Source organism: Rhinopithecus bieti, unplaced genomic scaffold (assembly GCF_001698545.2).
Source record: "Rhinopithecus bieti isolate Rb0 unplaced genomic scaffold, ASM169854v2 scaffold_641, whole genome shotgun sequence".
NCBI lineage: Eukaryota > Metazoa > Chordata > Mammalia > Primates > Cercopithecidae > Rhinopithecus > Rhinopithecus bieti.
Genome location: NW_016803417.1, coordinates 953,976 through 971,311, shown reverse-complemented (window position 1 = coordinate 971,311; position 17,336 = coordinate 953,976). Strand labels below are relative to the sequence as shown.

Below are 17,336 nucleotides of genomic sequence, written 5' to 3'. Positions count from 1 at the left end.
TGTATCTCGGCAGCATAATCCCCATTTAGCATTAGTAGCAACGGCTTCCACTGTGAGGAACTCTTTTTTGATAAGTAAGCACTGATTCGGGCATCGCTTTTAAACAACATATTCCCAGCTCAGCAAGAAACCCACACTTCTGAATGAACCGGAGCACATTACTGAGAAAAAGTTCATTAACCTTGCTAGATTTGAAGGTTAACAGGATAGCTGAAGAAAGGAACTGAGTGAACAGCTCGAATACAAAACAAATTAAAATGAATGTCATCATTCCTTTTGATATTCATTAGTTGATTCAGAGGGAGAATGCTCTTCTTAAATTTGCAAGCATTTATCTGTGAAAAACAGGTGTACATCTGCTGCTCGAATGCGTCTTAAGCGCGTGAGAGAAGAATAATGTAGACACTCACCCGTTCCGCTGAGGGAGTAGCTGGGAGAGGGAGAAAAGACTTGGGCTGTGAAATCCTCGAATGTCATGACTTCGCGGTGGTTCTGAATTATTGCTTCAAGATACAGAGCTCGCTCTTCATAGCTGCGGTAACCGGTTAAGGAAAAAGTGCGTGTGCAAAGTGGCATGCAGAGCAGTGACAGAATTCACTTTTAATACTGTTGTGCATTTTTTTCTGTGTAAAAAAGTATCCTGCAGGTTCTTTACTATCTTGCAGAAAATTAAATATTAGTCATAATTCATACCAAAATTCTGGTTTTCAGACCTAAGTTTCTCTTAGACTTTAATTGCATTCAATACTAGTAATACTAAAAAAACATGTAAGGCAACAGTTACAGAATAACATCATAAGATCATTAGGGCTGATTTAAACAAAAAACAGGAGACACTGATTGCAACAGCATCTCTTTCCACTGACAATGGTAGATCTTTTACGTCCTATTTCAGTGGATAAAACATTCTTAGCCTATTGACATGAGTTGATACTTCAAGCAACTTGGTAATGCAACAGTGCAGACGCTTCTTAAAAATAAGAAGATGCAAGTTACTGGGAAGAGAGAAGGCTAGGAAGATATACTCTGAGGGGGCATCAGAGCCTCTAACCAAGACAAGCTGTGAACATTGGAAAATAAGAACTACTATGTGAGAGAATCTACCAAGAGTGTACAGTGCAATTAAAAAAAAAAAAAGACTACTGCCTTTTAATTAAAACTGCAGTCTGGAACACACAGCATTCAAATGTGTAATCAAAAACCAGTCACCAATAAAACTTACAAGCGTAACACACGGAAGCAACTTTCCAGCTGTCTTAATAGGACCCCTGCGTGTGGCAGGCTTTCACAGGGCAAAAAGCAAATCTTCCCCTTTTGTGTGTGGCTTCTGTTTCCTCAGAAGGTGAATCATGCACTTCCAGTAACAGGATAACGTCAGAACAATCCGACAATGGATGGAGGCACTGCACATACGACGTTATGAATTAACACTTGGGGAAGTCCGCATGACGTCTCATTTTCCCCTTCCTCATTATCAATGCAAAAGCTAAAAGACATGTTTCAGTCGTTCTGAAAATCATGCTAATTCTCCAGGAACACAGGGAATGTGGATCACCATCAGTTTATTATTTGCAGCTCCAGAAGAAGAAAAGTAACTCTAGCATTTCTCACTACATTTCCAAACTATCTTTTCAAAATGGCCTCTTTAAAAATACAAGTTGGTGACAATTATGCCCTTTCAATCAGCTTTCAAGAGAGCATGTGTTTTTAAACGGCCAAATACTTTTCTACTTTCTATGGCAAAGGGTGCACACCGATCTCTAAATGCAGGCTCTTCCTCTCCCTACTCCTTCAGTTATATTCAGAGGATAATTTTCATACCATGAGGAGACCAGAGGCATTCTAGGGCTGTGCTATCCCATACAGTAGCCACGAGCCACATGTGGCTATCTCATTTTAAATCTGAATTAATTAAAATAAAAAGCTACAATTCAGTTGCTTTGCCCCCCCCGCCCCCCGCCCCACCTAGATATATTTTAAGCACTCAATAGCCACATGTGGCTAGGGGTTCTATACTGGATTGCAGAGATATAGGACATGCCTGTCACCGTGGAAAGCACTACTGGACAGCATGCTGCCAGAATTTCTCCATAAGCTTGCTCTATGCAACCTCAAGCGAGGAAAATAAGTTTGAAGATTTCCAAAGTGGCCCCTCTAATGATTTATGATCTTTTATATAGATGGGCACAACCGCCCAAGGCCTGGGCAGCATGAGCCTGAACTGGCTTCTCGACTGTGGGCTGAACTCCTGGTGACTCGCCTTAATGAACAGGCTGCCAAACTTCCTCAGCGAGAGGCGCCTGCTCAGGCCCAATTCTAGAGGGACCCACTAATGCCATTCACGTCTCATTATGAACACACTCATTCTGCACAGCACTTGGCTGTCGCCATGGCTCGGCCCTCCGTGCATGGCCCCAGCAAGCCGCTGGTCCAGGGAACAGCAGGACGTTAGGCCTGAGTGGCCGTCTGGCGAACAGGCACTCTGACACTAAGCTGGCACGTGCTGGCCCAGCAGGGGCTGAGCGAGGCGTGACAAATTACTCAAAGAGCTGAGCTAAACTTATGGCTGACAACCACCTGAGCCTTCGGACCGCTGTGGCCCGCTGTCAACGCTCAATTCATGGCTCCCCCTTTCAGTCCGTCGTCTGCTTGTGGGCCTGGGTTAGAGCAGGCATGTCCCTCTAAAGACCTGTCATGCTTTGCCTAGCATCGTCCTGCTGTTTCCTGAAAGGCCCCACTGCGTCCAACACATCCACATACAGTGCTTGGGACAATGGTGAACAAAAAGGAAATGCGTGTGCATTTTGCTAACTACTCTATGGAAGCCACGTATCTGGAAAGTGGCTGGTTATGTGAATCAAGCTCATGATCAAACCTACAAAGGGACGTTTTGCATAATACAATATGAACTGACCCCAGATGGCAGCCCACTGTCCCTACCCTGGATGGCACTATCCAATTGTTGTAAGCTTGTCCTTGTCAAGGCTGAGAGATCTGGGCTCCTTAGAGAAAGTCCAGCACTGTATTTTTTTTTTTTTTGAGACGGAGTCTCGCTCTGTCGCCCAGGCTGGAGTGCAGTGGCCGGATCTCAGCTCACTGCAAGCTCCGCCTCCCGGGTTTACGCCATTCTCCTGCCTCAGCCTCCCAAGTAGCTGGGACTACAGGCGCCCGCCAACTCGCCCGGCTAGTTTTTTGTATTTTTTAGTAGAGACGGGGTTTCGCCGTGTTAGCTAGGTTGGTCTTGATCTCCTGGCCTCGCGATCCACCTGTCTCGGCCTCCCAAAGTGCTGGGATTACAGGCTTGAGCCACCGCGCAAGGCCCCAGCACTGTATTTAGAGGAGTAATAATGAAGTTGTGAGATTCTCTGATTCAATGAATATTTATAGTCTGACTCCTAAATTAAGGCAGTAGGAGACAGAGAAAACACAAAGGTGTTTCCAGAACTGGATCCTGGAGGAGGAAGTGTTTCCTTCAGAGAAGGTTCCTGACCCTGCCATCCATGCCCCCGACTGTCACACACAGCCCACACTCTCCCGCCCACTAACTGGAGTGTTAACAGTGCTAAACTGGGTGCTGTCATTTAGACAAACATCCATTAGGGACTGGGGTGAGACCAGGAGATCATCAAATACATTTTCGCTCATGGCCCAAGCCAGGGCATGTAAACACCCTGACAAAGAGTAAACAAATATCCCCTTAGCTCTGGCGGCATTTAGAAACAGCCAAGGAGCTTGTGGGTGCCAACAATCATTTCCTTTAGTAGCCATAAAAAACACAGCACTGGGATCTTAACTGTATTAATTAGTAGAACTACTAGCAAGGGGAATTTGGAGCAGTATCATCTGACATTTTCTTACCTAATATCCTTAGGGCTTCAATGCTGGTTGCTTTCTATAACTAAGGGCATTTATAATTTAGACATCAAAATGCTTGTAAGCTTTTCACATGTAAGACATGTTAAAATGTGAAGTGAATGCTGAAATAATGTCCATCCTTGGACGGTCAAAGACCTTTCATGGAAAGAGGCACCGGGTCACAAATCCGATCCCTGTTTCAATACGAGCCATGGCCCTTTTGTTCTCTTAAAAAGTCTACTAACAAATGTGTAACTTTTAATTCTGTTCTGAATTATTATCTCATTAAAAGTCACACACAACAAAGTACTTTTTTAAAGAGCAGTTTTCCCCTGGATTACTCAATTCAGGGAACATTCAAATTACTGACCAGAAACCCATCTTGGCTTCTGGATATTTCTCAGTTTCTTTAGCCACTCATTCTGCTCATATTTTCACATACGAATTTTCATCAAGAACTTTGATTAAGAGACAGGCGTGTAGCTCCAGTGACTCACGGGCTGAGGTGGGAGGATCACTTGAGCCCAAGAGTTTGAGTCCAGCCTGGGCAACATAGCAAGATTCTGTCTCTAGAATAAAAAATAAAAAAAATTAATATTATTCCCCTACTTTACTAAAGAGGTTATATGCCATTACTGGTTACATTTTATCAAAAATTTCCAAGAGAACTTCTTGAGACTCTCAAGACACACCCTGCTGAATCTGCAGAGCCGTAAGAGTCTGAGAATCTGAACCTGTCCCCCAACTTTATTCTCATTGTTTGTTTTAATTTTTAGAAATGACAGCAGCAGCATGACAGTCAGGAAGGAGCTTGTATTTTGGTGGAAGGAAGGCAGGGTTTGAATCCCAGTTGCTCTTTTCCCTGCCAGGTGTTGATGTCCCCATTTTACACGTGAGACAGCAAAGGCAAGCTGCTCCAATTCCCAGCCTCAGTTGTCTTACGTGTAAATGGCTGGGAAGATTAAACAGAATCCTATATATGAAGCATCTACCCGGGTTCCAGCACAAAAAGAAAAGCATGATAAATCTGGATTGACCGCTCCCTGCCTCTACCATGTGGGCCTAGGGTTTTGTTGCAGAAAGAATGTAGTAGGTAAGCCAGAGGAGAGTTCCATGTCAGGCTCCATGGCAAGCAAACCCCCTTCAGGCTACACCCTCATGAGCGGGGAAGTCCTATGGTCTCCGTTTTACTGCTCAGGTAATGAGAGCTCCGAGAGTTCAAGTAATTTTCTTGAATCACAGTGACGTAGTAATGGAATTAAGGCTAGAGCCCAGGTCCTCTAACCTTTACTGCTTTCATCTAGTATCTTGAATTCTAGAATACATAGTGTTAAGTTCAAGATCTTGTGTGAGGTTGGGAACTAAACTCCAAATGAGACAAATCAACTGACTTAAATATACATGAGCTATAATAATCAACCCACAATGTAAACCTGAGTGCATATGTGTAAGCTGCATCTATACCCAGACCATGCTGTCTTTATAAAATACAACAAAACAACAATTATTCCATTTTAATTTCTTTTTACTTATTCAGGCTATGTGTTTGTTGACTGTTGTTTAGCACTTTCAAGCTTTCTTTTATCAAAGAAATAAAGAGAAATGTTTGGAAGAGGCTATGTTGCAGGCTATGTTTTTTCAACCCTTGAAACCCTTCTTGCCTGAACCTTCTCTAAATTTCCCAAGAGCGGACATGATGCTCAGACTGGCAAACTGACCCCGGACACAGGCAGCTTCCTGACATCGGTGTGTGTGTGCTATAACAATTTGCATACCCACTCCAGTTTCCTTTCTGAACTCATGCAGCCTCTTATCACTGGCACAAGCAAGCCCGGAGCTAGCCATTCTCATGACTCTGCAGACTCTAACTCCCATAGCAGTGACCTGCAGAAGAGGGAATGTCATGTTTCAGAACCATCTGGGACGCTTCAGCCATCCATGTATCCCTCTCAAAAGTTCTAGTGCTCCCGAGTTCTGCTGCCACTGTCCCATCCCTTGAGTACACTAGGGTGTGGAAAAGGTTGAAAACTTCTGGCTAAATAGCTACCACGTATGACCATCTTAAGCCTCCTTAAGTTAGTTTTCTGTGGCTGCTGGAAATGACCACAAACTGGGTGGTTTAAAACAACAGAAATTTATTCTCTCACCAGTTTTGGGAGACCACAGGTCCAAAATCAAGATGACAGCAGAGGCTGCAGGAGAGATTTTGTTCATGCTTCTTCCAGTTCCAGGTGGCTGTCTGCGTTCGTGGGGCTGCACTGACTCCACTCTTTGCCTCCATGGCTACATGGCCTTTTCCTATTCTATGTGTCTCTCTTAAAAGGACACTCCTCACTGGATTTACTGCTCTCCTGGATAACCCAGGATGATCTCCTCATTTCAAGATCCTTAACTTACTTATATCAGCACACAGTCTTGAATCAAATAGTTAACATTCACAGGTTCCAGGAACTGGGACACAGATATAGGTTTTTTGGGACTATCGTTTACTTCAATAAATTCCTTGAGGACACCATATGAGTCAGGTTCATCAAATTTATGTTAACAGAAATTTATTCTTTTATGTCACTCATACAACCTAGCTTAAAAGCACCCCACATAATATTTACTGTGTGGATAAATGAACGCCTGAAATTCATGTCAATTGTTTAAAGCTATGAGACAGCTAGATATATTATAGGCAATAGCAACTTGTAAGGAGAGGTTAGAGAGTTCAGTTTGAAGTAAAATTCTACATAGATTTTAAAAACTGCATGATAAAAACTTTTAGAATAATATATGGGGCAAACTCTTTATGACCTTGGGGTATGGATAGATCTCTTAAGAAAGCAAAACAGGAACCACAGGGAGAAGACTGGTACATCTGATCACATTCAAAGTAAGAACTCCTGTTTACCACAATACTGTAAAGAAGGCAGAACTACCAGGCACAACGTGGGAGGAAGCATCTGCAACTGAGAGCTGGCAAGGGGTAGGTGCCAGAATATAAGAACGCCTAGCAACTCCTTAAGAAAAAGTCAAATAACCTACTAGAAAGATGGGCAACCAAGAGATAAACCATGACTGGCAATTAAGTTGCTCAATATCATTAATGATCAGGGATTATGAGAATCACAACAAAATACCATCTTACATATCCCAGAGTGGCCAAACACAGAAGATGTAATAATGCCAAATGTCAGACAGCACATGGGGCACAGGAGCCCAAAGAACCTGCTGCTGGGAGGTAACTGGCCTGGCTTCTTGGGAGAGCAATCTGACCTTATCCAGGGAAGAAAAGATGCACGTGCTTGTGGACTGGCAATTCCGCTCCTCAGTATGTGAGCTCTGGTACATATGTGCTTGGTTCAGAACTTTTATAACATATTATAGACAACAGCAAAAAAGAAAAAGGAAACTATTTTTAACATTCATGAATAAATGCAGTCACACAATGGGATATTATATAGCAGTGAAAATAAATGAACTATAGGCATGTGTATTAATAAGGATAAAATTGAAAACAATGCTCAACCAAAAAAGCCAGTCACTGAAGGACACGTGAGTGCAATTCTACTGCTACACATTTTATTATTTATTTATTTATTTATTTGTAGACAGGGTCTCACTGTGTCACCTAGTATGGAGTGCAGTGGAGCCATCATAGCTCACTGCAACCTTGAAGTCCTGGACTCAAGCAATCTTCCCACCTCAGCCTCCCAAGTAGCTGGGCCTACAGACATACATCATCACGTCTGGATAAGTTTTAAAATATTTTGTAGCAATGGGGTCTCACTATGTTGCCCAGGCTGGTCTTGAATTCCTGGCTTCAAGTGATCCTTCCACCTGGAGCCTCCCAAAGTGCTGGGATTACAGGCCTAAGCCACCTTAACCGGCCTATATATATTTTAAAAACAGGTTAAGTGAAACATATTGCTTAGGGCTATACACATATGTAGGAAAATGATGAAGAGCAAGGAAATAATAACCTGGGATTACCTCTGGGGTGTGGAGGGGTGGTACCTGGGAGGGTCTCAAATATATTGGCTGGTGCAAGTGGGTGTCAGTACTGGAACACGTTTTGGTGTTCCTTAGAACGTATGTAAATGACGCGTCTTCTAGTCTGTATAAATATTTCATAATAAAAATGGGCAATTTGGACAGAATGAAAAAGCACTAATCAAATGAATCTTTTCTCACCCATCAGAAGGAGAGAATGAGCTTCAAGTCGAAGGCTAATATAAAAGGTATGTGTTTGGGTGTTAGAGTTGACGATGATTGCAAAGAAGTCCATTTGACTCAGACACAGAGAAAGCAGAAAAGAGACAGTACTATTTTTAGGGATTTCATTGCAGGAGTAGACCAGAATGTCAGAGCTCAAAATTTTCAGAAAGTTGTTGGGAACTCTGACAGAAGGGATTCAAAAAGCTCAAATCAAACAGGGATATGAATGCCACCTGTGGGGAGGGAGATAATGCTTCAAAAAATAAAAATGCATTTCTACAAAATTACTATTGTTAGAATTATTATGCATTAAGAATGACAAAACCAGCTGAATCTGAGAATGGTCAGAATACTACATATATTCACGGGCTTAAGCATGGATTTCTATACATTATCCTAGTCTGCTCAGAGAACTGGATCTCAAGTGGCTGTGCTATTTTCAAAAAGCAAATCCACCTTCATTCAAGCGCTCATCCATTCAAGAGATATGTATTGAGTGCCCCCCCTGTGCTAGGTAATGGGCATGTAATTAGGGAACAAGACAGATGTCACTCCTGCCCCCAGCAAGCCTGAATTCTAGCAGGGAGGCAGACGGAACACTAGTTAAAGGACAAGTCCAGGGAATAAGGCAAACTGTCATTACATCAGTACCAGGAAGGAAAGAGGGAGATAAGCTCAACGAAGTCTCTGATGGGAGGGAAGCAGCTAACCAAGCAGGGATGAAGTGGGGTAATGAGTGTAAGAGCAGTTCAGGCACAAAGAATGCCATGAGCGGGAAGGAATTTCGGATGCTTCAGGAGGAGAAAGGAGACTGGGGCCATGGGGTAGTAAGAGGGTGGCAGGAGGCACAGTTGAAAGACAGGCTGGGCCTGGGCACAGGAGGCCCGAATGGCTTGAGGCAAGGAAGCAACATGATGTCACTTACGTTGCTATATTGCCCTTAGGGGAACTGCACCACTAAGGAGGGTCCTGAGTGTCCTCTAGTTTGGAAGAGGTCAAGGCTGACTGGCATCTTATACATTCAATCAATGCACCTGTCCAAATATTTCAATACCTTACTTATTCTTTGCATTTTTCAGAAGTGGATGACATACATCTTTTGGGCATGTGGAAGAGGTAAGAATGTTACTTGCAGGCTTGAAATGACCAGAACTTTTGAGAATGGCCTTGAGCATAACCATGAAGGACTATGGCGTGGCAGAGAGAGGGCAGTGTTGGGTGACACACATACCCTGGCGTGGAGGGAAGAGGAAATGGAGCAGAAGCAGGTTCTCTGCTGAGGCAGAGAATGAGGCGCTACACACAAGGAGGCAGGCATGACCCTCCCACAGGACAGATATTGGGCTCACAGAAACTTACAAAAATGAGATGACTTAACGACAACTTACCCTGTTTCAAAGGTGTAAAACATGGATACATTTTAAACCTAGTAAAAAAAATGACCCTACTGTGGCAGAGTCTGAGCTCAGAGAAGGAATGGCTAAGAATATTTTACAAAAGTAGGAAATTAATTAGCTGATTTCTTCTGCTGCTCCCCACTACTGGCCGCTTTTGGAATAGAGGATGCACAAGAAAATGACCCATTTTCGTTTTTGAGCAATGTTTTGAACAGTGGCCAAAGAAAGTGAAGAGGCAACATACAGAATAGGAGAAAACATCTGCAAATCATTTAAGTGATAAGGATCTTGTATCTCAAATATATAAAGAACTCTCACAGATCAACACTAAAGACAACTGTGTTTTAAAATGAAAAAGGATGTGCACAGACATTTATCTAAAGAAGATATGCAAATGGCCAGTAAACACATGAAAAGATGCTCAACACCACTAGTCATTAGGGAAATGGAAACGAAAACCATAATAAGATACGACCTCATGTCTACTAGGATGACTATAATCAAAAGGACAAGCAACAACAATAACCAGTGAGGACAAGGAGACGATGTGGAGAAATTGGAATCCTCATACCTTGCTGGTAGGAATATAAAGTGCGGTCACAGGCCGGGCACAGTGGCTCATGCCTGTAATCCAAGCACTTTGGGAGGCCAAGGCGGGTGGATGACCTGAGGTCAGGAGTTCGAGATCAGCCTGAGTAACATGGAGAAACCCTGTCTCTATTAAAAATATAAAATTAGCTGGGCGTGATGGCGCATGCCTGTAATCCCAGCTACTCAGGAGGCTGAGGCAGGAGAATTGCTTGAACCCGGGAGGCGGAGGTTGCGGTGAGCCAAGATTGCGCCATTGCACTCCAGCCTGGGCAACAAGAGCAAAACTGTCTCAAAAATAAATAAATAAATAAATAAATAAATAAATAAATAAAGTGCAGCCACTGTGGAAAACAGTTTGGCAGTTCCTCAAAAAGTTAACAGATGATCCAGCAATTCTACTCCTAGAAGTTCAGTACCCAAAAGAACTGAAAATACATGTTCACACAAAAACTTGCCAACAAATGTTCATAGGAGCACTATTATTTACAGCAAAAACTAGAAACAACCCCTTGCCTGCAAACTGATGAATGGATAAACAAAATGTAATATATCATACAATAAAATACTATTCAGCCATAAAAAGGAATGAAGTATTGATATCGGCTGTTACATGGATGGACTTTGCAAACACTCTGCTAAGTGAAAGGAGTCAGATGCCAAAGTCCATATATGGTGGGACTTCATTTATATAAATGTCCAGAATAAGCCAATTAATATAGACAGAAAGGAAATCAGTGGCTGCTTGGGGCCGGAGGGAGGGGAGTATGTGGCATGACAGTTAATGGGTATTCAGTTTCTTTTTGGGGTGATAAAAATGTTGTGGAATTGGAAGTGGCAATGGTTGAAAACTCAGTGAATATAAAAACCCACTGTATTATACATTTTAAAAGGGTGAACGCTATGATATGTGAATTATATCTCAATAAAATAAATGCCCCCAGGCAGGGTGCAGTGGCTCACCCCTGTAATCCCCGGCACTTTGGGAGACTAAGGTGGGAAAATCACTTGGGGCCAGGAGTTTGAGACTAGCCTGGGCAACATAGTGAGACCCTGTCTCTACAAAAAACCAAAAAATTAGCTGGGAGTGATGGCACATGCCTGTGGTTCCAGCTGGTCTGGAGGCTGAGGTGAGAGGATCACTTGAGCCTGGGAAGTTGAGGCTGCAGTGAGTTCTGATTATGCCATTGCACTGAAGTCTGGGCGACAGAATGAGACCCTGTCTCAAAAAAATGCCCCCCAAAATGCCTAGTGGTACACAGTGCACACTATGTATTGTGAGGAAGGCCTGCTAATGAAAAGATCTTCACTGACCACATGAGAGAACAAATGGCAGGATGGCCTGGCAGAGCAAAAGCCCTCCAGGCAGACAGTGGCTGAATCATTTAATCATGGAAGACACAGTAAGAGCAGCAGACCATGTGCCAGGACTGTTCTAGCAGCTGGAGGATGAAAAAGACATAGTTTTGTCCTTCACAGCATTCACAGCTTTTATGGAAAGACAAGTGGACAGTGAGTTCTAGGAAGCTGGTGGGTGGAGCGATTCACGGGAATGAGGAGTAGGTCTTGGTCAGACTGCAATGGGCTGGTTACAGAAAGGAAGAAGCAACACCAGCCTGTGGCAACTGGGAATCTCCAAAGGTTTTAAAATAGATGAACGGCAGGACCTGATCTGTGCCTGAGAGATAACAGGGCAGGGAGACAATGCAGGGGAGGAAGCGGCACAATGTGGGGCAGACCCAGTTGGACTTGGGGTGCTCACCAACGGTAAGAGATGGAGATGGATTCTGGACAAAACCCTGGGATCAAGGTGTAAGTGACCAGGAGGGTGGGACAGAAAGGGACCTGAGGAGGAAGGCAGGTTTGAGTGGAGGAGTCTGAGGAGCCCAAAGGATTTCTGGGAGAGAACTTCAGGGAAGTGCTGACTGGGACTCAGCAGAGAGGCCTGGGCCAGAGCTGAAGAGCTGAGTCATGGGTTTGGAGATGATCTTGAAGGAGAAAAGGGGAGAATGCAATGCTACGGAACCACCCCCACCCCACCAGAGGGTAGGCAGAAGTGAAAGAGCAGTCAAGGGATATGGAGGGAGGGGGAGACAGCCATTTCCCAGATCCCAGGGAGAAGCATCTGGAAGGAGAAGCAGCAGGGTTCCTGCAGAGCCTCAGCTCCCATGCACTTCCCTGGTACCTGCCTCAAAGGCACATGCTCCACAGGTGGGCTCAGGTCACATTTAATAACTAAACAAATTGATAAAATTCCATAATGAGCAAGACAGGAACAGATGCCAGTTACATCCTAAAGCCATACAACATTTTCACAAGATTTTATTTCTCTTTCAATATAATGCAAATTTAAATTCTAGGACTGTTTAAGGCTGCAAATAAATGAATCACTGAAAGTAAATGTCACAGCCTGGTAACGGGTAAAGAGGATGACTTTACTCAACCATGTAACCAAATAAAATGGATGTTTTGGAAAAGGAAATTAAACACATGGAGGTATAAGATATTAGATTAAGTTTCAAACCCTAATGATACACTCCTGGAGAGAAACAGTCCACTACTGCTCAAAAAGAAGAAAATACCATATAACCAAGTTTAAGAATAATTCTGAGGAAATGATAAGAGCAAATGGAAATGAGAAAAAGATTTTCTTCAGGCTATTAAATTACAGACTTTTGGAGATGGTCTGTTCTCATATTCCCATGTCCTTCCGGCGTAGGGAGCTGAAGGTCTCCCTCCTAGAATCTGAGGCGCTCCACACATGCAATGGATTTGGACTATACTGTTATTAGAAATGTTCAAATCAGTTCTTCCCAGGGGATTGATTTGTGAAGGAGCACATCCTTAATTATAGCATTTTCCATTTCCATCTTCTCCAGTTCTCCCAGTGCGCCTCACCTTCTGTAAATCACCAAGTGAGAAAATGCCCTGTGACACTGTCGCTCAAAGTCTCACATCAGTAAAAATGTAAGTGACAAGAAAATTAGTCATTCAGCCTATTTCAAGTCTAGAGAAAGTGCTGTCAAATTGAGTGAGAAAAGATTCAACAGGCTACTTCCATGATGAAAACGGCTGAAAAAGTGACGAATCAATATGAACAATAGAAGCCCTGAGTTCTGCCATGCTGACGCCAATACCTTGATTTCTGGGAGGAAGGGAGTCAATGTCACTTGAACTGTGTTTCTCTTTCACAGATTTTCACTCATCCTAAAGACATCATTTGTTAGAAGCTAAAAAATGTACTCCCAACCTTAATATAGAAAGGACCGTTGCTGACATTTTCGGGGCATGTAATATCCATGAAGTGACAACAAAATGGAAAATAATTAGAAATGCAGAACCGTCTCTAAATGTCTTAAATCCTGTTTGTAGCAAAGTATAAAAAGAGTAGACAATTAAAGAGCAATACACATGAATTGTAAACTCTGGTTCTGTCATCACTGACTCTAAGAGAAAAAAATTATTCAATAAAATACGTTACAGGTATTATTTAGTGCAACACAATTTGAAGTGAATTATCCAATGCTTACTCTTCAACCACTCTATTTTGAAGGCAAAAGTCACTTTCATTTGGCCTACAGAATAGTTTATATCTAGGATGATTCTATAAATTAAATAGGATCATGATGATATATGATATATGATAGATAACAAGTAAATGAAACTGACAAGTTTAAGAAAACATCTGCAGCAGATACTCTGGTTATGCATTCCTTCGAGACATTCTTAATTGTTACCTATAAACAATCTCTTAGGCCCACATGAAATCAGACTAGGCTCAGGCATGACACAACCAAATTTTGTGGTCCAAAGTATTTGCACCAAGTTGTGTACAGATTTTCTTCATTTTTCATTTCTGAAAGCAATTTTGGGGAAATCATTCCTTTTCATGGTATTTACAAAATTTTAGCTATGTTTGTTTTTTTTCTGTACATTTTAAAATCATAAATATCACTACCTCTGGAAGCAGAAAACAGTATTTCTATGCTTCTATGAAATAATTTTAATAGCTTAAAGGCATCTCAGTTTTCCAGGAAGATATTCATCTGATACCAAGTTATCAGATGTCAAGGACACTCCAAGAAAAGTTAGGGGTTTACCAAATCAAAGTGACTTACAAAATGAGGAAAGAAGCTGATGTGAAGGTTGCCAAGTGGCCTTTCTGGCCTATTCAGACTGCTTGAGTGGTATGCTGGGTTGCATAGCACACCTGAGTGATAAATATTACTGCTGACCCACACTTGAAACTCAATACACCCCACAGACCCATCAGAGCAAAAAAAAAAAAAAAAAAAAAAAAAAAAAAAAAAGCCACAATTATTGAAACCTAACTGGAAATTTGGGGGAATTCTAATAACACAAAGCTCCTCCATGACCAGAAGCAGCAAAAGTATGTTGGCCAGTTAATATTAAAAGCAACTGATTTCTGGCTATTAGTTATAGTATGTGATGCAACCGGCTCACTTAGGAAGAAGCTTACACTAAGTGGACACAAGGGTTGACCCATCACAACAAATGGCCCTGGAGCACGTCTATATCTGCAGCACTCTGAAGAGCTGCTCCATCTGTAGGCATGGCTGGGCCCCTCAACAGACACTGGTCCTGTGCAAACCAAAATGACCAGATGAGCGTGGAGAATACGGGTCTCACTGACATTATGGAAAGTAGTTTTGAGCAGCCAGAGGGCAAAAGGACCTCTTTTACTCCTTTTACATCTGTTCTAGCATTTCGTTCGGTGTTAGGTTAAAAAAAAAAAAAAAAAAAAGATGATCAGGAAGTATATATAAGTGACTTATATAGTGTGGTTTGAAATTTTTATGTTTGCTGTCAAGATTGGTCATGAAAATTCCCAGGGGCTGCTGGAATGACTTACTCTGGTTGCATAACAGGCTCAATTGTACTGTTCTAAACCTTCTGCTAATCTGATTCTAGGCTGTGTAAATAAAAAAATATACACATATAGCTCTGCTGAAAATAATGAGTCTTGATGAAGGTCTAGGTGTTTGAGTGGGGTAGTGAAGCCACCTGTTTGCTAACGAGTCTCCGGCTGAAGGGCACTGGGCTGAGAACCCCATAAGGTGTCATATAGTCCTGTGATGCTTCTGCCTAGGGGTGAGGAAGAGAAACACTGTAATGATATTAGAGGAAGGCTTAAGAAGCAATAGGGCTCAGTGTGAAGTTCAGGCATAGTCACTGACATATTCTCAGAGACTGTCAGCAACACACAGCATACAGGATGCCCTTTTACGAATGCACCCCAAAGGGAAAAGTCCCTGTTCTGACAGCCCTTCAGGTGTGGTGTCTGCAGCATGTGAATCAGACTATATCCTGAGCATAAGTGAGCCTCCGGCCAGGCATCTCTGTGGCTGCTGCATCAACCAAAGGTTACATTTAAATAATGATACTGATGAAAATGACCAAGTGCTTTTAATGGGTTGAAGTTTTATAGGCTCTATCTCATTTAATCCTCACAACTTCCTCCTGTGGTTTGTACTATCCTAATCTTTTTGCAGAGGAGGAAATTGAAGAGCAGAGAGGAAAAGTGTTCTGTTCCACCTCTCTCAGATGCTACCAGCAGCCTGACTTGAGAGCCTGGCTCTCAGTCACGGCCCTGCCTCTTATGATCAGAATTCTCCCAACAAGAGAAAAGACTAGTGAGACCACAGCTAGCAGAAGGCCGAGTTCCATCTACTCACTGGTGATTTTATAGAAAGCTGAAGGAGTAAATTGTAGCCCTTCTTCCACTCTCTCCAGCTGGGACTCTATTATCCAACAACTTCAGGAGAAAGAAAACTTACTGTTTTCTCCTGCAAATTAAACCTCAATACTTGCATTTCAAGTGTTTTTGGATCTAACAAGCCAGTGAGAGAATTCCCTGTGGGTTAGAGCAGGGGTGGGAGTGACAGTTTCACTAAATCCCATCTGTGTGCCATTCTGTTTGTGGGGTGGGGGCTTCTGCAGCATAGCACATCAGCCCTGTATCCTGCACTTATTTATGCAGATGTCTCTTTCCCTGTCACTCATCCCTTCATTAGAACTCTCTGCAACCGGCTAGCCCAGGGGCTGCTGTCTTCCCGCCCCTGGTCCTGGCACCCCATTTCGGGTGGGGGTGGACAGGACTGGGCGCTATGTGTGTCCTTCAAGTCCTCCAGTGCTCCTGGGCACTGTTACCATGCGCCTGCTGCAGTGGCCCCTCAGCTTGCAAGTCGACATGGGGCAGTGTCATACCAGTGACCACACAGGTTGCCAGTAACAGGAAAGCAATTTTCTATTGAGCTATGACTGTATCTGGCCCAGGATGGATTGTGTAAGGGAAAAAAAGAATTTTTTTTTTTTTTTTGTAAGGAGTGTTTTCTTTTGTGGCTGGAGAACATGTATTATCAAGTGCAGAGCAGATATTTGGTCCTTCCTGAGTCGGACATTTGAACAACAGATTCAACATTTCTACTGCATTTCAGCAGGTACCTCTGAGTACCCAAATCTTTTCAACTTTTAAGAGTAAGGCAGAAGGAATTCAGGTAAAAAGTCTGCTGCAGTCAGGAGATCAGAATTAGAAATTCTCTCAAAATAACATGTTTTAAAAGAAAATTTCAGAAAAAAATGATGGGTGTTTATCTTAACTTTTTATGTCTTTATATTCTGGGATAATTCTACTTTATTCTTCAATGAAAACTGTCTACTTTTATATTTTATATGCAAAATTCCTTGTAACATCTATTCTGATTAAACTCATACAATATACAAACAACAGAAACAGTCCCCTATGCTGTTAAAGATAAAATTCCCAACCCACACAATTCTCTGGGACTTTCCACACTTAAGCCTCATAGAGTCACTTGATATCATCTTCGTGACTAAAAATCTAACTGCAATATTACTTAAAATTATAATCAAATCATTCTCTTCCAAATTAAGACACTTACTCTTAGAAAAAAATAGCCAAATTGAATTCGGTATGTCTTTTCTTGATAGATCAAAAGCAGCTCCATTAAATCAGCAGTTTTATATTAATGGCATGAGACATGACCCAGATGAGGAAAATGTCCTTTGGAGCCATTCTGTATTTTATTTGAAGAGCAATGGAGATGATCCTCACAATTCATATGTGAGGCAAAACTGTATCGCTGCTCCCAAGGCCAGGAGGCTGCGTATGATCCCAAATGTGGTGGCCCATCCACATCAAACAGCCCAGGTTCATCTTCTCTCAGTCCCTCATTTCTTCCCATTATTGTGCCTGCCACCCATCTATTCACCCACCCACTCATCCATCCATCCATCCATCCATCCACCCAC

At 42.5% G+C, this 17,336-nt stretch overlaps 1 protein-coding gene across 1 annotated transcript in view; it reads right to left on the bottom strand.

The window, feature by feature from the left end:
• RALGAPA2 (Ral GTPase activating protein catalytic subunit alpha 2) overlaps positions 1 to 17,336 on the bottom strand; it is a 318,996-nt gene that overhangs the window by 19,511 nt on the left and 282,149 nt on the right. The window contains 1 exon segment of the mRNA XM_017882965.1: positions 411 to 532. Within this exon segment, the coding sequence (XP_017738454.1) occupies positions 411 to 532 (122 nt within the window).